General features: G+C 36.7%; 3 protein-coding genes across 6 annotated transcripts in view; 1 reads left to right on the forward strand and 2 right to left on the reverse strand.

The window, feature by feature from the left end:
• LOC136039219 (uncharacterized) overlaps positions 1-16,362 on the reverse strand; it is a 140,525-nt gene extending 124,163 nt beyond the window's left edge. The window contains exon 1 of the mRNA XM_065722751.1: positions 16,302-16,362. The gene's annotated coding sequence lies outside the window, so the exon portion shown is untranslated. The remainder of the gene's footprint in view (positions 1-16,301) is intronic.
• The window catches only part of LOC136039222 (period circadian protein-like), a 569,811-nt gene that overhangs the window by 359,774 nt on the left and 184,519 nt on the right, over positions 1-25,518 (forward strand). The window lies entirely within an intron of this gene.
• LOC136039647 (uncharacterized) lies at positions 19,905-20,735 on the reverse strand. The gene has a single exon (XM_065723549.1). It carries the CDS (start codon positions 20,733-20,735, stop codon positions 19,905-19,907), a length of 831 nt encoding a protein of 276 aa, XP_065579621.1.

Below are 25,518 nucleotides of genomic sequence, written 5' to 3' on the forward strand. Positions count from 1 at the left end.
CTCCCGAAGAGAGCAGATCCGTTCCAGTTGCGTCAATCTCATATCTAGGACTTACGATGGTTTTTACCACCAAGTTTCATTCCGATCCCCCCACTCTATGCGTTTCCCATAATTTTTGGTTCCCCCTTCCAGTTTCCCCCCAATATCACCGGATCCGTTCGGAATTTAAAATAAGAGCTATGAGACACGATATCCTTCCAAACATCAAATTTCATTGATATCTGATGACTCTTTCCTAAGTTAAAAATACCTCATTTTTTCTAATTTGTCGGAATTAACCCTTCCCCCCCAACTCCCCAAAAGAGAGTGGATCCGTCCAGTTACGTCAATCACGTATCTACGATATTTGCTTATTCTACCCACCAAGTTTTATCCCGATATCTTCACTCTAATCATTTTCCAAGATTTTTGGTTTCCCCCTCCGCCTCTGGCCACTGTCACCAGATCTTGTCAGGGTTTGTAACAAGAGTGCTGAAGCACAAGATCCTTCTAAATATAAAGTTTCATTAAGATCTTATCACCCGTCCATAAATTACAAATACCTCATTTTTCTAATTTTTCCAAGTTACCCTCCCCCCAACTCTCCCAAAGAGTGCGGATCTGGTCCAGTTACGGCGGTTACGTATCTTGGATGTGTGCTTATTCTTCCCACCAAATTTCATCCTGACCTCTTCACTCTGAGCGTTTTCCAAGATTTCTGGTCCCGCCCCCACAACTCCCCCCAATGAAACTGGATTCAGTCAGATCTAAAATAAAAGATCTGAGTTGCAAGATCCTTCTAAATATGAGATTTCATTAAGATTCGATCACTCCTTCGTAACTTAAAAATACCTCATTTTTTCGAATTAACCGTCCCTCCACTCCCCCCTACAGACGGTCGAGTCGGATAAATGATTATTTCTAATTTAATCTTGTCAGGTACAGATTTTTCTCATTTTTCACAATTAACCCCCCTCCCTACTTCTCCAAAGAGAGCGGACCCATTCCGAATATGTCAATCACGTATCTAGGATTTGTTCTCATTTTTTCCACCAAGTTTCAAACCGGTCTTTTTTTCTGAATTAACCGTCTCCCCACTCCCCACAGATGATCGAATTGGGAAAACGACTATTTCTAATTTAATCTAGTCAGGTTCCTGATACGCCTGCCAAATTTCATCGTCCTAGCTTATCTGGAAGTGACTAAACTAGCAAAACAGGGAAAGACAGACAGACAGACTGACAGAATTTACGATCACTATATGTCACTTTGTAAATACAAAGTGCCACAAAAACTTACTAATACCACAGAAATTTACGAAACTTTTTCTAAGACCTTTTAAGCCCTGGAAGCAAGAGATAAATTAGGGTCTAACTCGGTGTCTTCAAGTATCGCCCTGATTTACGAACAATTAGCTACAACTGAAGCCCAGCTGGAGAAAATAAGAAGTCATCTGCTGGAAAATATAACCAATCAAACAGTTCGTGGTAACGAACTGTAGTAAGGAGCGACCCGGCTCAATAGTAACCGAAACTCTAAAAAATGGAATTTTGATACCAATAGTTACATCGAAAGAATCGCATTTTAATGCTGATTTTAAATATATAAGTTTCATCAAGACCAGTTATACCCATCGAAAGTTACGAGCCTGAGAAAATTTGCCTCATTTTAGAAAATAGGGGGAAACACCCCCTAAAAGTCATACAATCTTAACACCATCAGATTCAGCGTATCAAAGAACCATAGAGTAGAAGTTTCAAGCTCCTATCTACAAAAATGTGAAATTTCGCATTTTTTTGCCAGAAGACAGATCACGGATGCGTGTTTATTTGTTTTGTTTTTTTTTGTTTGTTTTTCCTTTTTTTTTTCCAGGGGTGATCTTATCGACTGAGTGGTCCTAGAGTGTCGCAAGAAGGCTAATTCTTATGGAAATTAAAAGTTCTAGTGACCTTTTTAAGTGACCAAAAAAATTGGAAGGCACCTACTCCCCCTCCCACACTCATTTTTTCCCAAAAGTCACCGGATCAAAATTCTGCGATAGCCATTCTATTCACCATCGTCGAAAAACCTAATAACTATGTATTTAGGGACGTCTCACTCCCCCGCAGTCCCCGTGGGAGGGGCTGCAAGTCACAAACTTTGACCTGTGTTTACATATAGCAATGGTTACTGGGAAGTGTACAGACGTTTTCAGGGGGATTTTTTTGGTTTAGGGGGGATTTGAGGGGGGAGGGTTACATGGGAGGATATTTCCATGGAGAAACCTCTCATGGGGGAAGTGAATTTCAATTAAGGTGGCGCAGGATTTTCGAGCATTATTTGAAAAAACAATGAAAAAATAAATATGAAAAGTTTGTTTCTACTCAAAGTAAGGAGCAACATTAAAACTTAAAACGAACAAAAATTATTATGCATATCAGGGGTTTACCTTCTCGTTATACCTCACTCTTTACGCTAAAGTATTTTTAGTAATTTCAACTATTTATTCTACGGTCTTTGTGATTCAGAGGTCATTCTTAAGGAATTGGGACAAAATCTAAGCTTTAATGTAAAGAGCGAGGTATCGACCAGGGTTGAACCCCCTCATATACGCAATAAAAACATACGGATATAGAAGTTCGTTACGTAAGTTCATTCGTAAGTACGTATATTTTTTGCCAATGAAAACGTTTGTAAAAAATTAAAAGTTCTAGTTGCTTTTTTAAGTGATCAAAAACTTGGAGTGCAACTAGGCCTCCTCCCTCGCTCCTTTTTCTCAAAATATTCCGATTAATTGCAATTAATTCATATGCAAATTTCGCTTTAATTATTATGTGCGGAGAGCCAAGATCAAAACATGCATTAATTCAAAAACGTCCAGAAATTAAATAAAAAAAAACAAGCTTTTTTAAATGAAAGTAAGGAGCAACATTAAAGCTTAAAACGAACAGAAATTACTCCGCATATGAAAGGGGCTTTTCCTCCTCAATGCCCCACTCTTTACGCTAAAGTTTCTTACTGTTTTAAAAATAAAGTTAATAGAAAGAGTCAAACTTTAGCGTAAAGAGCGGGGCGTTAGGAGGAAAAGCCCCTATCATATACGGAGTAATTTCTGTTCGTTTTAAGTTTTAATGTTGCTCCTTACTTTCATTTACTTTCAGTTACTGAAAAGTTCAATGATCCAAATTCACTGAAAAAAGAAGGTACTGAACTGATAATCAGCCAGGTTTATGATTCAACCACGCTCGAGTTTAATCCATAGTTTGCAAAAATTGAGCAGGCTCTACTAGGTAGTCTGAGATTTCAAACTGAAAATTTGTAGGAGAGAATTGGTCGAATAGAAAAAAAGCTTGATAATTATGATCAAGAGTCCATGCTTGATAGCCTTGTATTTCATGGGTTAAAGTAGTTACCTGGTGTAGAAACTCATACGACGATATCTAATATTATAAATAGCAAAATGTCTGTGCTGGGCCCTTTACTTTATTTAGTTTACGTGAATATGATGCACGTTTATCTAAAGGATACATATATTACTAACATTATTTCTAACAAAATTTGCAAAATCTGCAGATAATTTAATAGCTAAAGCTCATATTACTCTCAAAAGATTAGAGATGTTTACAAGTTTAAGTTTGCTGTGTGTGAATGTAAAGAAAAATTTTTACTGACATTCTGTGGAGTGGGTGATTCTGTTGATGTATTCAGTAAAGTTCTATTTGGTGAAAAACCTATTTTACAAGCTATATCACTGCGGTACCTCGGCTTCCATATTGATTCTAATCTATCGTAGAAGCATCATAGCGACATTATCTCCACCAAAGTTGCACTTGGAGTTGGCATCCTCAAAAGATTGAAGCATATTGTGCCGGAACATACTCTTCGCACGATATATTTTGCAATAATCTACCCATATATCATACGGATGTTTAGTCTGGAGAAGCAATTTTTATGTTAATTACAAGCTAAATGGTTTTCTCATAGTTTTGATCGGACGATTTCGCTAAAAAAAAAAGGGGATGGGAGAGGAGGCCTAGTTACCTCCCAATTTTTGGTTACTTAAAAATACAACTAGATTTGTTTTATTTTTTTACAAACGTTTTTGTTAGTAATATACATTCGTACCTTACGAATTAGCTTATGCAACGAACTTATATAATTGTATATTTTTATTGTGAGGGGGTTTGCCCCCTCGTCAATACCTCGTTCTTTACAATAAAGCTTGAATTTTGTCCCAAATCTTTCAGAATGACCCTTGAATAACAAAGGCTGTAGAATAACTAGTTAGAGTTATATAAAATACTTTAGCGTAAAGAGCAAGGTATTGTGGAAGAGATGAACCCCCTTATATAAGTAATATTTTATGTTCGTTTTAAGTTTTAATGTTGATCATTACTTCCAGTTGAAAAAAAAAATAATTTTCTCATTGTCTTTTTGTAAATGATGCTAGAAAATCCTACGACCCCTTCATGGAAATTCTCTTCCCTCATGAAAAATTCCGGCATGGAAAGATCCTCCCACTCAACTTTCCCCCCCAACCCACCCTAAACCCAACACAAAAAAAGTCCCCCCGAAACGTCTGTACACTTCATAATTAACAACTATTATGTGTTAACAATGGTCAAAGTTTATAAGTTGCCGCCCCTCCCCCGGGAACTGTGGTGGATTTAGTCATCCCTAAAGACATAGTTATTAGGTTTTTGACTAAGTTAAACACAATGGCTATCTCAAAATTTTGATCCAGTGACCTTGGAGAAAAATGTGTGTTGGAGGGGGTCTCGGTGCCCTCCGATTTTTTGGTCACTTAAAAAGGACACTATAACTTTTAATTTACGTTAGAATGAACCATCTTGCGACATTCTAGGACAACTAGGTCGATACGAACACCCCTGAGGAAAAAAAAAAAAAAAAAAAAAAAAATACCCACCCGTTATCAAAAATACAAAATTCCACCATTTTTATGATAGGGGCTTGAAACTTCTACAGTAGGTTTCTCGGATATGCTGACTCTGATGGTGTGATTTTTTTAAGATTTTGTGACTTTTAGAGGGTATTTCCGCCTATTTTCTAAAATAAGGCACATTTTCTCAGGCTTGTAACTTTTGACCGGTAAGACTACACTTGATGAAACTTATATATTTAAAATTAGCATTAAAATGCAATTCTTTTGATGTAACTATTTGTATCAAAACTTTGTTTTTTAGAGTTTTGGTCACTATTGAGCCTAGTCGCTTCTTACTACAGTTTGTTACCACGAACTGTTTGAAATAGTAACTTGTAAATGAATAAAAGTAATACATTCTACTATAACGTTGAGATAGAACTTACTAATGTCTCAGGTTTTCCCGTCCCTTTTTTGTTTTTGTATTTTTTTTTCTGCCCATCGTGAAAATTCAAATGCTAAACTGTTATCTGACTTGTAATCAACCAAATTCAAATGGTCAGCTGTTACCAATTAGACATGTGAAAAATCTAAATTCCCTTTAAATCCGGTCTTAATGTTCAGGGAAAGTCAACAGTCTTTAGATATTCTGATACAACCCTCAAGGAGCAATTAAGCCAATGAGAAAGGAGGAAATCTCGTAACGTATTTCAATGTTATTGGAAATAGAATTTGCTTTCAACCTAGGAGATTGACCTTAACTAACTTTAATGAACTAGCTCATTAAATTAATCAACTTGCTAACTAAAATTAAATTAATAATTATATTAACTTAATTAAATAAAATTAACAGCTTTTTCGGTAATCCTCATTCATTTATTCCTGCTTAGCGTGCTTTTCCTGAACCAACTGGTTCAGTTTGGCCAACTCTTTCGTGAAAGCTGTCTGACTAGAAGGGTGCAATTCGAAAGGAAATCTCGGAGAATAGACATAATTCTCGCATGAGACACAATTTTGTAACAATTATCTCCCTGATCTATAAGGAATTTATTTTATTAATAAAATTCATAAGTTTGGCATTTTTTTTAACAATGTTGTTTTGGCCTTTTCTTTTTACAAAAAGGGCTCGTTTTTGAATGAAAAATCTGAAGCCAAACTGTCCAGCCATGATAAAGAACAACAAAAAGAGAAAACTCAATGAAGAGCAAACAAACGCGACTGCGGCAAGAAGGCTTAGGCAGGTCTGAAGTCTAAACTAAGGCAGCAGGATCGATTCTGTATACCCTAAAAATTGCTAATAAAACAGTAGCTCTTGCTATATACCAATTTTAAAATTGGTGACGTGACCCAAGCTTCATGGGAAATCCCCCTTCCTTACACACGAGCATAGTTTTAGTTACATTCATTATCCCATGAACAAGAAGTTCACTTGAAGATCACCAACCATTATGCCCTAACTTTACAATTTTTCTATGTTTGAACTAAAACCGTTGCGTTAATGAGCCTCTTCAGAACTTCGTTTTTTTTTCACGCAAATAAGTGCAACCAACCTGAAATCATTTTTCAAGAAAAATGTCTTCAAATCTCCTGCAGAATTTTTGGTAAAATTCTAGTTAATTGACTTCTTGCTATCTCTGAAAGGGCTTAGGTTAGGAAAATGAAACTTTCAGGGATGGGTCTACAGGCTAATGTATGTCCCAGAAAGGTATTTTAAAGTACCCACCTCCACTCCTTCTCCCTCTAGAGGGTCCTAAACATTTTTCTACATGACAGGTCTATATACCTATTGAAATTTTGACAAAACAACATTTTACCTTAATTTTCAGTTACTAGTTGCTTTTTTTTGCCTTTCGTTCAGAAAATGCAATTCCTGCTACTTGAGTAGAATTTTGAGCCATATCAATGTTTTTTTTTCAAAATTTAGGAAATATATTTGCATATCTTTAAAACCTTATAAAATGGAATTGAGCAAAGTTATGAAGCTGAAAACAGCTTTGTTGTATTTCAATTAAGCAGGTGATATATTTTGCAAGGTTTCACTTTTATAAGACACACATTTTGTAAGGTTATCAAGGGTCAGGGCCTTCTAGAGGGAGAAGGAGTGGAGGTAGTTGCTTCAAAATACCTTCCCGGGACATACTTTAGTCTCTAGATTCATCGCTGAAAGTTTCATTTTCCTAACCTAAACCCTTTCTGAGATAGCAAGAAGTCAATTAACTAGAATTTTACCAAACTTTTTATTTATGATTCAGTGTCTTTTGAATCCATTCAACACATTCAATCTTTAACGAGTTCAATCTTCCCAGTTGTCCAAAACAAAACACAATATCACAAAAAAAAACTTTTGTGCCGGCGCAATCTGAAGTTCCCAAGCTGTGTGAAATAAATAAAAAAAAATATCAAAACTCAAATAATCAAAAAATAATCAAAAATATTTTTGAAATAATGAAAAAACGATAAAACTTCGGTTCCCTGGCTGGACCTCTATGGATCTGATATCAGGGCAATAGCTTCCTAATTTTAGTGCCTAAGAAAACAGAAATTGTCTACAACTGGGAATATTGTAGAGGCACTTTTAGGGGGGGGGGCAGAAGAGGGGGCACTTGCCCCTAGCGCAGAAATTTTAGGGACGAAAAATTTCAAAATAAACAATCGAACGGTTATAACGATTTTATGTTTTTTTTATTTATATCAAAGTAGAGGACTCAGTTAATAAATTGAATTAATTAATAAATTAAAAATTAACAAACAAAATAAAAATAAATCAAAATTAAAATAATGAAATAATGATAAGTAATTGAACAATAATAATTAAAATATTTTAGTTCAAATTATTAATAATAATTAAATAATTTAAATAATAAATCTAATTAAAAATGAATTATTTATGAATTAATAAATAAAAACCAAAATTATAAATTAATTTATAAATTAAGAACAATTTTGTTAATATTTACATTTTTTGCTAATATAATAATTTTTTCTAATAAAGTGAAAAATTTGTCAGAATTTGGCTTGAAAATATTTTGTGAACTAGAGGGGAGGGTAATCAAGATTTTGCCCCGACCGCACGAGAGGCTATAACCACTACTGGGATACTGATGGCTAATTTCAGTGCTCGGCAGGATCAGTAAAGTAATTATATGAAATGATAGTGCATTCGATGGGTACCAATGGGATCAGCACCTTGTTAGGAAAACGTTAGTCAATAAAGCTATTGACTAACTAAAATAAAGTATATGAAATAAAGCAGGGAACAAACGTTCCTTGATGCACTAACAGCCAAAATAGGTTCTTAGAAGATTGAAACATTTGTGTCTTGCGCAGAACGTCCTTGGTTACTCTAACCGATGACAAATGAAGGAAAATCTTAATAGAGCCTCTACCTCTTGGAATAGGCATGCCAGACAGGAGGAGGGAGTCTTTCAGATGCTACATAGACTTGAAAGATGTATTTCTTTTCTATTTCCACTTAGCAAAAAAAAAAATTCAAAAGCTCCTATTCTAGATTTTGAAAAAATACATTTGTAGTGTCTTCATTAAACAAAATCTAAGGAAAATCGTTGCCTCGTCCCCGAGTTCTCCGGTACTAATACCCCTGCTCGGAACCTAATTAGAAAACTTTCCGAACAAATATCCGAGGACACCGGCATTGGGAGCTATCCCAACTTTAAATGTCTTTGGATTCCGAAATTAACAAACTACTGCCCCAATCCATCAGCTGAGCCGTCTAGCCTAGTGGATTGGTGCGCTAGATTTGAATGAGGTCCTATGTCCAAGAGGGTGAGGGTTCAAATCCTAGTGTACCCAACTATTTGGTTTAGGACAGAAATCAGTGGCGGGACTCTGTAAGCTCAGCCAGAGTTGTCCCAGCTCTAAATGGGTACCTGGAGAAATCTTGGGAAGGTAAACAGGAAGGGTGTGCAAAAGCACAAGATGGCTGGCCCTCATCCCTTCATTGCACTTCCTGGCTGAAGGGCCTTGAGAGAGAGATCAGCACCGCCGATTCGGATCTTAAGGGTCTAGCGCCGTATCCTTCACCTTTTTTTACTGCCCCAATTTTAGATCCAAAAGAAAACTGACCCGTCTACCCAAGACCCAGTTTTAGCAAGAACTGCAACTGGCTTCGCATATCGATTCACTTTGGGTCAAAGACCTCTGCTTTGATAAATAGGAAAAGTTCCAAGATATCCATCTTTCTTTTTCTACCAGGGCTATGATATTTTTCTAGGCCTGACGTTTTTCAGAATGAAAAAAAAAATCCAAGGCAACAGCAACGATTTAAATAAACAATACCTTCCCACCATTACAAAAAGTATTGTTCAGCAAAAACTGAGAAATTTGAATTTGAAGAAAAAATTTAGAAAGAAAACCGGGACACAAATGACGACCGGGACACAGGGAATATAAATGACGACCAGGACACTCGAAGAGAAATTACAGACCGGGGCACAAATGACGACCGGGACACCGGGACACAGGGAATATAAATGACGACTGGGACACAGGGACACAACTACAACAGGGACACAGGTGGGGCACAGGGGGGATATATAACTGACGACGGGGACACAGGGAATATTCGATTAGCAATCACCATCAACAAAGCTCAAGGGCAATCATTAGAAAAATGCGGTATAGATCTGAATACGGATTGTTTTTCCCATGGACAATTATATGTTGCTTGTTCAAGAGTCGATAAACCTGACAATCTATTACACGACTACAATGGCGCGTAACTAATACGGTGCGTAACGATTACGCACGCGTTGGGGCTTGGGGGGGGGCGAAGCCCCCCCCCCCCCAACTAGGTGTTGGTGTGGTGCGAAGTGGAAGTCAGCCAGAGCAGACCTGTCCTGCCCATGACTTTCGAAAATATTGTATACCCCAGTGGTTAGGCCTAGGCCCCATGTTGGGAATTATGGTTCTTGATGTAAAATGCCTCATCTACAAACTTGTTTCTTCTTTCGTTATAGCCTTATGAATCAGGTTAGAACTGATTTCGTTCATGCAGCCTACTGTTTACAAAGGGGTAGTAAGTCAAAGGGGTAGTAAGTCAAAGAGGTACCAAAAACAACCCTAGATAATTCCTCTTGCAAACTTCTAACAATAACTCCGCTGTCTTTCGAAGCACCCAAATTTCAGAATCCTAAATCACGACTGTCATCATTGATGATGACATCATTGATGATGAATATTGTTCAAATATTCTAATCCTGCTTTGGAAACTTATTTTCCTATTCTTCTGAACTTTTTTTTTAACTAAGAAAACACTACCTAGCCTAAGCTATTCTCTTTTAACATCTTCATTGCATCCGCCATCACTGATAACAGTAATACCTAGGTAAGTGAAGTTATCCACATGATCAATCTTTTTGTTACCCAACATAGTCTCTTTACCCTGATTTATTCCTAGTCTAAGTGACTTCAAGCCAATTTTAGTTTATTTGAACCTATTTTGGATATTTAAACCAATGAATTTTTAAACCTACTCTTTGACCATGAACTCCCAAAATCTCTAAATAATCTTCATTTTGCAAATATTTTCATCTAAGACACTCACACCACAACCACGATATATGTCAAGGAGAGTTTCACCTTTCTATTTGAGTCCTTAGTCTTCCATTACCTTTACAGTTTTCCTTAGGACGAAGACCATCAAAATGATTAATATAAATTGGGATCGAATGCCGCCCTTCTTAACCTGATTCAATACGAATCGAGCTGCTAGCCTTATTTCTAACCTTAATCGAAGCAGTGGGATTAGAGCGCAGCCCTGCTTAACTATTCAATTGGTACAAAATTAGCCACTAGTCTCCTTTCCAATCTTAACCATAGCAATTTTTTTTTCTCATATACAATAATAATAACTCTAATGTATGTATTTGGTATTAAACAGTTCGGGGTATATTCAGGAGCAAATCGGCCCAATAGTAACTGAAACTCTAAAAAATAAAAATTTAGGTAACAATTAATGCATAAAAGATTGCTTCTTTATGCTGATGTCAAATATATACAACTTATTTAGGTTAATAGTAACTATCAAAACCTAAAAGCCTGAGATAATTTTCTTGATTTATGAAAATCGGGGAAACACCCCCAAGAGATCAAGTGATCTTAATGAAAACCGAAAAATCACATTCGTAGTATCAGAAAACCTTATTGTATGAGGTTTAAGCTAATATTTACAGAAATGTAGAAAATTGTACTTTTCTCCAGAGGAAAAATTACGAACTATACGAATAACTTTGCTCAGTAGTAACTGAGACTTTAAAAAATAAAATTTTGTTAACGATTGATGCGCAAGAAAATTAGTTTCTTATGCTGATTTCAAATATATACAGTTCATTAAGTTAAATAGTACCCATTGAAAGCTAATTGGATTGTATCCCTTTCTAGCCAGTCCTAGTACCCGTCCTAGTACCGTCCTAGCTAAGTTAATTGGAGGGCTGGATTTAGGATCCTTTGCCCCAGAGGGCGAGGGTTTGAATCCTAGTGTACCTAATTATTTGGCTTAGGACGGGGGTCAGTGGCGTGACTCTGTAAGCTCAGCCAGAGTCAACCCAGCTCTTAATGGGTATCTGGAGAAATCTGGGGAAGATAAACAGGAGGGGAGTGCGAAAGCACAGGATGGTTGTTCCCAAGTCCCTGTTGCATCTCCTGGCTGAAGGGCCAAGAAACGGAGATCAGCACCGCCAGTAGGGACTGTAAAGTCCAATGCCATACTCTCTACCTTTTTTACCTTACCACTGAAAGCTAGAAGCCTCGAACTTTTTTCTTGATTTTGCAAAATGGGAGGAAACAACCCCCCACCCCAGTGATCAAGTGATCTTGATGAAGATCATAATATCAGATTAAAAATAGCGACGAAGACCACGCTGCCTTTCCATAACAAACAAATCAAACAGTTCGTGGTAACGAACTGTAGTAAGAAGCGACCCGGCTCAATAGTAAACGAAACTCTAAAAAACAGAATTTTGATGCTAAAATATACATAAAAAGAATCAGATTTTCATGCTGATTTTAAATATATAAGTTTCATCAAATTTGGTCTTTGTCATCCAAAGTTACGAGCCTGAAAAAATTTGCCTTATTTTAGAAAATAGGGGAAAACACCCCCTTAGGGGTGTGAAATCTTAACGAAAATCACACCATCGCATTCGGCGTATCAGAGAACCCTATAGCAAAATTTTCAAGCTCCTATCTACAAAAATGTAGAACTTGGTATTTTTTGCCAGAAGACAAATCACGGGTGCGTGTTTATTTTTTTTTTTTTTTTTTTTTCCCAGGGGTCATCGTATCGACCAAGTGGTTATAGAATGTCGTAAGAGGGCTCATTCTAACGGATATGAAAAGTTCTAGTGCCCTTTTTAAGTGACCGAAAAAATTGAAGGGCACCTAGGCCCCCTCCCACGCTCATGTTTTATCCAAAGTCAACATATCAAAATTTTGAGATAGCCATTTTGTTCCGCATAGTCAAAAACCATAACAACTATGTCTTTGGGAATGACTTACTCCCCCACAGTCCCTGGGGGAGGGGCTGCAAGTTACAAACTTCGACCAGTGTTTACATATAATAATGGTTATTGGGAAGTGTACAGCGTTTTCAGGGGATTTTTTTGGGTTTTGGGGGTGGGGTTAAGAGGAGGGGGCTATGTGGGAGGATCTTTCCTTGGAGAAATATGTCATAGGGGAACAGATATTCAATGAAAAGGGTGCAAGATTTTCTAAAATTACTATAAAAAAAAACAATGAAAAAATAAACATGGAAAAGTTTTTTCAATTGAAAGAAAAGAGTAGCATTGAACTTAAAACGAACAGAGATTATTACGCATATGAGGGGCTCTAAAAATACTTTAGCATATAGAGCAAGGTATTTAGGAGGAGATAAATACATCGTTCTTTATGCTATAGTATTTTTAGTAATTTCAACTATTTATTCTACGGCCTTTCTGATTCAGGGGTCATTCTTAAAGAATTGGGACAAAACTTACGATTTAGTGTAAAGAACGAGGTATTAACGAGGGTACAAACCCCCTCATATACATAATAAAAATTAAAGAATATAAAAGTTTGTTACGTAAGTTACTTCTTAAGTTACGTATATTTTCTCCTAATAAAAAAATTCTTTAAAAATTAAAATTTATAGTTGCCTTTTTATGTAACCGAAAAATTGCATGGCAACTAGGCCTCCTTCCCCATCCCTTATTTCTCAAAATCGTCTGATCAAAACTAAGAGAAAGCCATTTAGCCAAAAAAGAAATTAATATACAAATTTCATTTTGTGGAGAGCCAAAACCAAACATGCATTAATTCAAAAACGTTCAGAAACTACATAAAAAAACTTGTTTTTTTTAACTGAAAGTAAGGAGCGACATAAAACTTAAAACGAACAGAAATTACTCCGTATATGAAATGGGTTGTCCCCTCCGCAATCCCTCACTTTTTGCGCTAAAGTTTGACTCTTTGCCACAATTCTACTTTTTAAAACAATTAAAAGCTTTAGCGTAAAGAGCGAGGGATTGCGGAGGGGACAACCCATTTCATATACGGAGTAATTTCTGTTCGTTTTAAGTTTTAATGTCGCTCCTTACTTTCAGTTAAAAAAACTAGTTTTTTTTATGTAGTACAAAGTAGAAACAATAGAGAAAATCTTTTCAAGACAGTGGAAATCAATTCCGCGAATATTTCAGCCCTATGTCCAAGGGCCGTCTTCAGGCTAGGTTCATTTGTCATGGGGGAAGAAGACTTCCATGAAGGGGGCGCAGCATTTTCTAGCATTATTTAAAAAACAATGAAAAAATAAATAGGAAAAAGTTTTTCCAACTGAAAGTAAGGAGTAGCACTAAAACTTAAAACGAATAGAAAATATTACGCATATAAGGGGTTCACCTCCTCCTAATACCTCAATTTTTACGCTAAAGCATTTTTAGTAATTTCAACTATTTCTTCTACGACCTCTGTGATTCAGGGGAGCGAGGTATTAGTAGTAAAAACAACCGAATATAGAAGTTTGTTACGCAAGCTAATTCGTAAGTTACGTATATGTTTTACTAATGAAAACATTCGTAAAAAACTAAAAGTTCTAGTTGCCTTTTTAAGTACCCAAAAACTTGGAGGGCAACTGGGCCTCTTCCCCCCTCCTTTTTTCTCAAAATCATTCCATCACAACTATGGGAAAACCATTTATCCAAATAAATAAATATGCAAATTTCGTTTTAATTATTCATCTGCAGAGAGCCGGAATCAAAACATGGATTAACTAAAAACCGTTCAGAAATTAAACAAAAAAAAAACAAGTTTTTTTAACTGAAAGTAAGGAGCGACATTAAAACTTAAAACGAGCAGAAATTACCCTATATATGAAAGGGGCTGTTCCGTCTTCAACTCCCTGCTCTTTACGCTAAAGTTTTTACTGTTTTAAAAGGTAGAGTTGAGAGAAAGAGTTAAACTTTAGCGCAAAGAGGGAGGCGTTGAAGAGGGAACAGCCCCTTTCATATACGGGGTAATTTCTGCTCGTTTTAAGTTTTAATGTCGCTCCTTACTTTCAGTAAAAAAAAACTTGTTTTTTTTTTTTATTTAATTCAGAATAAAGAGCGAACACATCAATTGGTGTGCTTACTTTCATTCCACATGTGGAATGAAATGTGGATGTGGTCAACTACAAACTCTTGAAAAGAACTTTTTTTTTAATGCTATGCAATGATAAGATCTTCATCGAGGCTCTTCTATTGGATCAGTAAAACATTTGTTCGTAATTTATAAAACTGATCGTTAAGGGAGTCGGATGACTCAAGTGTTTCTTGATTATTAATCTAATATCTAATAATTAATTTAACATTATTAATCAACCACTGAAAATTTGATCAACCTATCTTCTCCCTTCCTTAATCCCAACTGTTCTTCTCTTAAAACTGTATCTACAGCATGTCTCCGTCCAGAAGTATTATCATATAAGTATATGTAATTTTCTGATAATTATAATAACTAGAACAATTATAAATAATTATAATTATTTATATAAAATAAAATAATTAATTTATTATTATAATTATATATTATTATATTATAATTATAATCATAAATATAATTAGAATTATTATTATTTTCTGTAATTATTATAACAGAAATTACATACATTACAGAAATAATTATAATTATCATATAAGTAATAATTACAATTATAGTAAGTAATTTTCTTCCTGCAGAAACCAAGCTAATGCCTCTATACTTGCCGCATCCCCTCCTGTTTGCCATCTTATAGAGGGGTTTAATTTAAGCTTTCCCAAGGCTGCGAAGTACTCCCCCTATTTCAAAGTTATATTCAGAATCTTCGGTAGTCCTAATTCAGGAGGTTGAACTAAATAAATGCAAAATATTTACCTAATGATGTTAAGTTATAACTTTCGGGGAGGGTTACGGGGTGGGGGTGGTTGAACTAGACCTAAGTCAATATCACAATCTCTTCTGTCAGTGTTAAAAGGACTACAAATTTTAAAATGAAACTCCCAGGGAATTCTTGAGGGGAGGAGGTTTGAGATTGATCAGAAAGCACTATGTACATGTAGGTATTGAAAAAAATTATACTTGTTTGATTTCTACTTTCACTAAATACGAAGGACATTAAAGTGTGTCTTTCGGGGAGGGTTAAGGAAAGGTACAACTAATTCAAAATGTGTTATCTGTACATAGATTGTCAAAAGGGCGTAACTCATAAGCCTTTGTAAGGCTGCTGAGTACTTCCCCTATTTCAAAGTTATATTTAGAATCTTCAGTAGCCTAATTTACTTCTAACTTAACAACCACAATATTTGAAAACTCATTTTTGAAATTTTGAATTTCATATTTGAAAGTTCATGAAAAGTCATTTAGTCAATTCAAGATAAATGATTATGTACATTTATTTTAATGCTTGATTTAACTAAGTTGATTCACTTGATTTTCCATGATACTAAGTTTAGTGATATGCAATTGTCCATGTGCTAGTATGAGGGGGAGGCAGTGGGTTATTGTGTACATGGCATATAGATAGATATTTATTTATTGCAACAAAAGCCACTTAGGGGCCATGGGAAAAACAACAAATAATAAAAATAATACCACATGATACTAACTTACATAGCAGGGTATAAAAAAATAACTGTGAAAAATCATAACAATTGCATATATATATATATATATATATATATATATATATATATATATATATATATATATATATATATATATATATATATATATATATATATATATATATATATATATATATATTGTCTGATTCTCGATAAACCAGCAGAAATATACAATGATGTGTAAGTGGGCACCAAGTATTATGAAAGAGGAGTGGCGTTTCACATCGTAGACAGGAGGGGGAAGATGTCTCAAAGACTGCATGTTAATTGACAATCTTACATTGCAACAAACATGCCACCTAGCTTGAATGACGCAAAATATTGCTTACCTCAAGAATAATGCAGTACTTTTCAAACAGTTACTTTTCAAGTATCTTCATGTACTTTTCAATTCCCATTCAAACAATATCTCCCCTTGGGTGTGTACTTCTAATTTATAGTTAATCATTATCTTTCTTTTTTTACATATCTTTGTTTACAATTAGGTAATTCAGTCTACTTACTAATTAATAGTCTGATAAGTAGTAGGCTACCAGTCTACTACTAGCTGTAATATTCTTTTTAAGAGTTAAAAGGATGAAAGGATATCAGCCCCCTCCCTTGACGTTTTTGTACATAGGCTCTGTAACATTCAAACACACCGAATCAAAGTTTTTACGTGAGCTATTTCTGATAAATAACCGAAAAGTTCAATGAACATGTATTTGGGGATCATCCCAAAGGTCCTGGCACAAGAATTTTCAATAACATTTTGAGAGCGGCTAAAGGCATTTAGTTAAACCCATAGGGAAAATTAAATTAAAAAAAACAAGTTTATAAACTGAAAGTAAGGAGCGATATTAAAACTTAGAACGAACAGAAATTACTCCGTATATGAAAGGGACTGTTCCCTCCTCAACACCCCGCTCTTTACGCTAAAGTTTGGCTCTTTCTCTCAACTCTACTTTTTAAAACAGTAAAAAACTTTAGCGTAAAGAGCGGAACGTTGAGGAGGGAACACTCCCTTTCATATACAGAGTAACTGTTCGTTTTGAGTTTTATTATCGCTCCTTATTTTCAGTTAAAAAACTTGTTTTTTTAAATTTAATTTTTGAACGTTTTTGAATTAATGCATGTTTTGATTTTGACTCTCCGTACATGAATAATCAAAACGTAATTTACATATTAATTTATTTATTTTTGGCTAAATGGCTTTCTCATAGTTTTGATCGGACGATTTTGGGAAAAAAGGAGCGGGGAGTAGGCCTAGTTACCCTCCAATTATTTGGTTATTTAAAAAGGCAACTAGAACTTTTAATTTTTTACGAACGCCTTTATTAGTAAAAATATAAGTAACTTATGAATTAAATTACATAACGAACTTCTATATTCGTATGTTTTTATTACGTATATCAGGGGTTCATCCCCTCGTTAATACCCTCGCTCTTTATACTAAACTTAAGTTTTGTCCCAATTCCTTAAGAATGACCGCTGAATCACAAAGGCCGTAGAATAAATAGTTGAAATTAATAATATTACTAGCGTAAAGAGCGAGGTATTAGGAGGAGGTGAACTCCTCATATGCATAATAATTTCTGTTCATTTTAAGTTTTAATGTTGCTCCTTACTTTCAGTTGATAAAAGTTTGTCATTTTCTATTATTCATTGTCCTTAAAAAATGCTAAAAAATCCTGCGCCCCCTTCATGGAAATTTTCCCCCTTGAAAAATTCCTCATGAAAAGTTCCCCCCGTGTAACCCCGTCCCCTCAACCCCTCCCCCCAACCAAAAAAATCCCCCTGAAAGCCTATATGCATTTCCCAATAACCATTACTATATGGATACACTGGTCAAAGTTTGTAACTTGTGGCCTACACTACTGTACTTTTAAATTACATAACAAACTTCTATATTCGTATGTCTTTATTACGTACATGAGGGGGTTCATCCCCTTGTTAATACCTCACTCTTTACACTAAAGCATAAATTTTGTCCCAATTCCTTAAGAATGACCGCTGCATCACATAGGCCGTAGAATAAATAGTTGAAATTACTAAAAATACTTTAGCATAAAGAACGAGGTAATTAGGAGGAGAAGAACCTCTCATATGCGTAATAATATCCGTTCGTTTTAAGTTTTAATGCTACTCCTTACTTTCAATTGAAAAAACTTTTTCACGTTTATTTTTTCATTGTTTTTTTTTACAGTAATGCTAGAAAATCCTGTTCCCCCTTCATTTAATTTCTCTTCTCCCATGACATATTCCTCCAAGGAAAAATCCTCCACATAGCCCCATCCCCTCACTCCCCCCTGAATAAAAAAAATCTTCCTGAAAATATCTCTGCGCTTCCCAATAACCATTACTGCATGTAAACACTGGTCAAAGTTTGCAGCCCCTCCCCCGGGGACTGTGGGGGAGTAAGTCATCCCCAAAGACATAGTTATTATGGTTTTTGACTATGCTGAATAAAATGGCTATTTCGGAATTTTGATCCGGTGACTTTGGGAAAAAGATCAGTTTGGGAGGGGGCCTAGGTGCCCTCAAATTTCTTATTAACTTAAAAAGGGCACTAGAACTTTTAATTTACGTTAGAATGAGCCCTCTCACAAAATTCTAGGACAACTGGGCTCATACGATTACCCCTGAGGAAAAAAACAAGTAAACAAAAGACAACAAATAAACACGCACCCGTCATCTGTCTTGTGACAAAAAATGCAGTATTCCACATTTTTGTAGATAGGAGCTCGAAACTTCTACAGTAGGGTTCTCTGAAACTTTGAATCTAATGATGTAATTTTCGTTAAGATTCTATGACTTTTAAGGGGGGTTCCACCTATTTTCTAAAATAAGGCATCTTTTCTCAGGCTCGTAAATTTTGATGGGTAGGGGAGAGTCGGGTAAGACGGACCCCATTTTGGTTTTTCGTCTGCGGAAGAGGTTGGAAACAAGCAACGACTGACGAAAGGTGTCTAACTTGTCCCCAAAACATTGAGTTACGTAAAGAAACCTTCTTCACACATAAATCAGCCGTATTTCCGGGCCCAGATAAAAAAACTGAAGTTGGTCAAAAGGTCCATCTTGCCCACCCCATAGGATAAGACGGACCAGCCCTTTGGGCAAGACGGACCCAATTGCTCAAAAAGATTGATTGTCTCTAAACAATTTTATTTCGAATACTTAAAATACTAGTAGTAAGTAAAAAAGTAAAAAGTTAGCAAATAACTATATTTAAACACTGTACGAGGCCAAATCTACGTGAAAAACGAACTGAGCCGACTGTCTCGTCGTTCCGCCCGAAGGGGTCGGTTTTGGCAGCTTCATGATGACCTCTTCTTTTCGCACGAAGCTCATCTCTTCAGTTGCCGTGAATTTGCTCGATGGAGCTAATCGCTTCCAAAACTGAACTTGGAAACCATCAGATTCACAATCACACACAACTCCAACATAATTCCTGAAGCTCTTCTTGGTCGGCACTTTCAAAACCAAGAAATCCCCACTTTTTGGTTCGGTTCCATCAAGAAACTCCTCCTCCTCTGACCCATCCAAATGCATTCTGTCATCACTTTCATCATCCAGCGCGATATGTTCATCGAAGCTGTCTTCCCCGTTCCCAGGCTGTTTGGAGAGGTTTCTCTTTTCAGGCCGTTTTCTTTGAGCTTTCTTTTCTGATTTTTTTCTTTTCAGCTCAAATTCTTCTTCCAGTCTGTTTTTTTCAGGTGTGTTCGTTAGAATTTTGGACTTTGTTCTTTTCCTAGACGTTTTTCCGTCTCTTGCATAGAAACTCGCCTTAGGGTGAGGACGAACCGACTCTGGAGTCATTGGCATAGTCGCAGAAATCACTGAGCTACTGGTAGTTGGCAGCACGTCGTTATTCAAGCTCTCGTCGCCAGGGCTGGTTGATGGAACTGCAGACTGGCCTGTCATGGGAGACGTCTCTGGTGCTGGTCGGTCTGTCACAAAGGTGCCGAGAAACTCGTGATCTTGGAAAAGGTTCCTATTGAAAGGTATATTCCTGTTTTTTGGAACCCGCTTAGTACGTTTTCCATGACGAAAGCTCTTGGAAAAGCGATTCCAACGAATATTCCAATTTCATAAATGGTAATCCTCCTGTTTGGGTTCGAAATCATCGACGAGTTAGCTGCTTCATTGTAGTATCGCTTGAATGGCCCATAAACAGCAACATCAAGAGGCTGCAGCTTGTGACTGCAATGTGGCGGAAGCGTTAAGACGTCAATGCCGTTTTCTCTGCAAAGATTAACCACGCTCAATGAGACGTGCGAATCATGGTTATCCATAATCAGCAGAAGTCGATTTGTGGGCGAGCAACTGGTTTGGGAGATCAGATGGCGTATCATATCCGGGAAGATTTCGGCTGTCATCCATCCAGACGGCTGGCATTTTCCTGTGCTTCTAGGGGGCGTGCCATTGAGAAAAATTTGAAGCCAGTTCACTCGTGGAAAGACAAAGAAAGGGGCTATCGACTGGCCAGCTGCGTTGATACACCCTACGACTGTTACCAGCGTCCCTCGCTCAGCCGAAGTAATGCGTCCAACTTGCTTTGATCCCTTTTCTGCAACCACCTTTAATGTCTTCTGAACGGTGGTTACTCCAGTCTCGTCAAGATTATATATTCTATTCGGCGGATACTTGTGCTTTATAAGCAGCTCTTCTAAATTATTTAAGAATTCGCTGACATTCGTCCTGTTGAAGCTGGTGGCTCTGGCAAGGCTTGTCGTTTCGGAGGACCTTAGGGAAAGCCCAACACGACTAATAAAGCTATTCATCCAGTCTTTTCCTGCACACTTATTTTCAGTCCAGTTCTTCGGCACATTCTTCCCTTTGGCCTGGGCATATTCATGTGCAAACTGACCTGCTTCCTTTTTCGTAAGTCCATGATGATGTGCTGTGCCGTGATCATATAGTCCTTCAGAAGTATCTCTTCGTTTGCTGAGAACTCATTTTTAAAGTTGAAGGTAGTTGCCAACTCCACTGATTGGGGATCTTCTGCTGCGTCGAGTTTTGCAACTGCTCTTCGCACTGTGCTTCGTGGCAAACCAACCTCTTTCGAAACTTTGCGAAGCGGCGAACCAGATTTAACTCGCATAGCAGCTGCTCTCAGTAAGTCCTGGTCGTGGAGACCGCGGGTGGTTTTCCTAGTATACTTTCCCATTCTGCAAAAGAGAGACAGCTTAATGTATTTCTAATTGACATGCGGGAACAATAAATGCAACACAATATTCACAAAATACGTAAAAAATAATAACTTCGAAAAAGATCCCAGATGATAGGGGACAAGACGGACCGGTCCGTCTTACCCGCTGTCTCTGTGGTCCATCTTACCCTAAACCTGCTTTTTCGGAATGGTTAAAAAATATAACATAAGATGGCGCTGCAATGAAAAAAATTAATGTCTCACACACTCTCCTAGACCTCCATATTTGTAAGAAAAATTACCACAGTATAAAACAGAACATTAGAAACACCAGAAAACAAAAACATTTACCTCAAAAGCCGGTTTCGAGAATGTGAAAATGAATAAAAATATTTTTCTCGAAGACAAGATTGGCTTCAACTCTCAAACTTCGCTCCGAAACTTGCCACTAGATGGCCGTTGTTTCTAGCTCTACAAGTGATAAAAAGGTGACGCTCAAGTCGAGCAATGACAAAAGGTCCGTCTTGCCCCCCGGTCCGTCTTACCCGACTCTCCCCTAAGTCTAAACTTAATGAACCTTATATATTTAAAATCAGCATTAAAATGCGATTCTTTTGATGTAGCTATTGTTATAAAAATTCCGTTTTTATGGCAATTGGTATTAACAAAGTGACAAATAGCAATAGCAAATTCTGTCGGTCTGTCGGTCTTTCTGTCGGTCTGTCGGTCCCGGTTTTACAACTTTAGGCACTTCCAGGTAAGCCAGGACGATGAAATTTGGCAGGCGTATCAGGGACCAGACCATATTAAATTAGAAATAGTATTTTTCCCTATTTGACCATCTGAAGAGGGGGGGGGGTGGGGGCCCGTTAATTCGGAGAAAATAGAAAAATGAAGTATTTTTAACTTACGAACGGTTGATCAGATCTTAATGAAATTTGATGTTTGGAAGGATATCATGTCTCAGAGTTGTTTTTTTAAATCCCTACAGGATCTGGTGACACTGGGGGAGGGGGACCTAAAATCTTGAAAAACACTTAGAGTGCAGGGTTGGGATGAAACTTGGTGGGAAAAATAAGCACAAGTCCTAGATACAAGATTGACATAACCGGAACGGATTCGCTCTCTTTGGGATAGTTGGGGGGGGGGGAGTAATTCTGAAAAATTAGAAAAAACGAGGTATTTTTAACTTACTAACGGGTGATCGGATCTCAATGAAATTTGATATTTAAAAGGATATCGTGTCTTAAAGCTCTTATTTTAAATCCCGACCGGATCTGGTGACATTGGGGGGAGTTTGGTGTGGGTGAACATAAAATCATGGAAAACGCTTAGATTGGAGGAATCGGGATGGAACTTAGTGAGAAAAATAAGCAGAAGTCTTAGATACATGATTTACATAACTGGAACGGATCCACTTAATTCTAAAACGGATTTCTTAATTCTAAGAAATTAGAAAAAATGACGTATTTTTAACTTACGAAGGAGTGATCGGATCCTCATGAAACTTCATATTTAGAAGGACCTCGTAATACAAATCTCTTATTTTAAGTCTCTACCGGATCCAGCGCCATTGGGGGGGGGGCAGTTAGGGGGGCAGAAATCTTAGAAAATACTTAAAGCGGAGAAATCAGGATGAAACTCGATGGGAAGACTAGAAACCTGTCTAAGATACGTGACTGACATAACTTGACCGGATCTGCTCTCTTTGGTGGAGTTGTGGGGGGGGGGGGGTAATTTGGAAAAATGAGGTGTTTGTAAGATGACCAGATCTTAATGAAATTTGATATTTAGAAGGATTTTGTGCTTTAAAGCTCCAATTTTGAATTTCGACCAGATCCTGTGACATTGGGGGGAGTTGGAGGGGGAAACCGGAATTCTTGGAAAACGTGAAAATTGGGGTAATTTTATCTTACGAATAGGTGATTGGATTTTAATAAAATTTCATATTTAGAGGGAATTCATGTCTCAGAGCTCTTAATTCAAATTCTGACCAGATCTTTTGACATTGGGGGGAGTTGGAGGGGGGAAACTTGGAAAACACTTGGAATGGAGAAATGGGGATGAAGCTTGGTGGGTAGAATAAGCAAATGTCCTTGATACGTGATTGACGTAATCGTAGCGGATTCGATCTCTTTGGGGGAGTTGGGGGAGGGGTTCAGTAATTTGGCCAGTTTGGCGCTTCTGGACGTGCTAGGATGATGAACATTGGTAGGCGTGTCAGGGAGCTGCACAAATTGACCTGATAAAGTCGTTTTCTCAGATTCGACCATCTGGGGGACTGAAGGGAGAGGAAAAATTAGAAAAAAATTGGTATTTATAACTTACGAGCGGGTAATCGGATCTTAATGAATTTTGATATTTAGAAGGACATCGTGACTCAGATCTCTTATTTTAAATCCTCACCGGCTTTAAGCCTCTGATTTTCCTTTTAAATCAATCTATTGATTCTTAGAATTTTGTTAAAGCTCATACCATATGATCTCTTGGCTCTTAGCTCTTCTTGCTTCGTCACAAGTGCCATATGAGCTCTTAGCCCTTGTTTAGAGTTTCGGTTACTATTTAGCCGGGTTGCTCCATACTACAGTTCGTTACCACGAACTGTTTGATTCGTTACCACGAACTATTTGATCGAAGAGGAGGTTGAACTAAATAAATGTAAACTATTTACCTAATGGTGTTAAGCTGTAAATTTCGGGAGGGTTACCTATCTAATACCTATCTTAATATCTCAATCTCTGCTGTCAGTGTTAAAAGGACTACAAATTTTAAAATGAAGCTTCCAGGGAATTCTTGGAGGGCGGGGGTTTGATCTTGATCAGAAAGCACTATGTACATGTAGGTTGTAAAAATGCTCTAACTATGTTTACATATAGTAAATACTATTGAGAAAAGTATACTTGTTTGATTTCTACTTTCACAAAATACGAAGGTCATTAAAGTGTGTCTTTCTGGGAAGGTTAAGGAGAGGGTTCAACTAATTCAAAACGTGTTATGTGTACATAGACTGTCAAAAGGGCGTAACTCATAAGTGACTGTGCTTTCAGGGAAAAAAGGGAGATGATCAATTGATCAAAAGGCAATATTTGCACGCTACTACTTCTGCAACTACCGCTCCTTCTACTGCTACCACAACTACTAGTACTGCTACAACTACTATAACTAAAACTACTACTTCTGTAGCGAGTACCACTAAGGCTGGGGGTATTGAAATAAATATCTGAGGAAACGTTCAGGGGAAGTTAACCTTTAAGGAATATTTAGGCGGATGTTCAACTAAATGAAAAGAACTATGATCATGTAGATTGACAAAAGGGTGACAATTCAAAATAAAGATAACGCCTTACACTATAAGTTAGACTTTTAAGGGTAAGTTTTGGTACATTTTCAACTAGCCAAAAGACACTATGTGAATACTTTTAATACTACCTCAACGGTTACTTTAACTGATGACACTGAGGGCTTTAAGTTGAAACTTTTGAGAGACATTTAGAGGGAGTTTCGATTAAAGGAAAGAGCTATATGCAAGCAGGCATTAAAATGACATATAAGCAATATCATAAGCAATGCTGCTGCATCATAGGTCGTAATATCATTTATATTTTAAACGGGCTAATTTGATTGGAAATTCAAAGTTCTAGTACCCTTTTCAAGAGTCAAAAATGACTGGAAGACAATCCCTCTTCTTTAGCTCATAATTTTCCAAACACTTCCAATCAAAATTTAACATGGCCATTTTGTTCTGCATTTCTAAACGGTCTTGTAGGCAGTGCTGCCTTGTCTACTTCAATTGTCTAGTACCCTTTTTAAGAGCCAAAAAGGATCGGAGGGCAATCAGCCCTCCAATTTAGCCGATAATTTTCAATAAACTTCCAATCAAATTTTTAAGATGGACATTTTGTTCAATTTGGATAATTAAGCTTAACAATTATAAAGTTTAATAACTATATCTCTAGGGTTAGGGGGAACAGCTGTGGATAGTAAGTTCAAACTTTTGGTGCTACTTCTGTTTCCACTTCTGTTCTTACAATTTAACTAAATCAAAAGAGTGTAAGTGTTTCCTGGCTATGTATAATCTCTTGGGAATGGTATAAGTTTTCTTTTTCAGGTCACTAGAGGAGACACAAAACTAAATTAAACACTACTATCTGTGTCAAGATTTTTCAAAAAGATTTGAAGATTATTTTAAGATTTAAAGATTTGAAGAATTGATTTCAAGATTATCTAGATAATAAAAATGATAAAAAGTTTTTCCAGCATACAAATAGCAAGCCAAACTATGAATTCTGATAGAAAAAACCAAAACAATTTAAACTATTGTTTTCTTTTTCACTGAAAAAGACTATGTAAATATAAAACGAACAGAAAACAACTAAAAAAAAAACCTTTTCCACAAAATATACTTTTCAAAGAAA

This window comes from Artemia franciscana, chromosome 19 (assembly GCF_032884065.1).
Source record: "Artemia franciscana chromosome 19, ASM3288406v1, whole genome shotgun sequence".
NCBI classification, from domain to species: domain Eukaryota; kingdom Metazoa; phylum Arthropoda; class Branchiopoda; order Anostraca; family Artemiidae; genus Artemia; species Artemia franciscana.

What these genes read in the sequence shown, in the direction of transcription:
- LOC136039647 (XM_065723549.1), bottom strand. Translation starts at nt 20,735, where the DNA reads ATGAATAGCTTTATTAGTCGTGTTGGGCTTTCCCTAAGGTCCTCCGAA.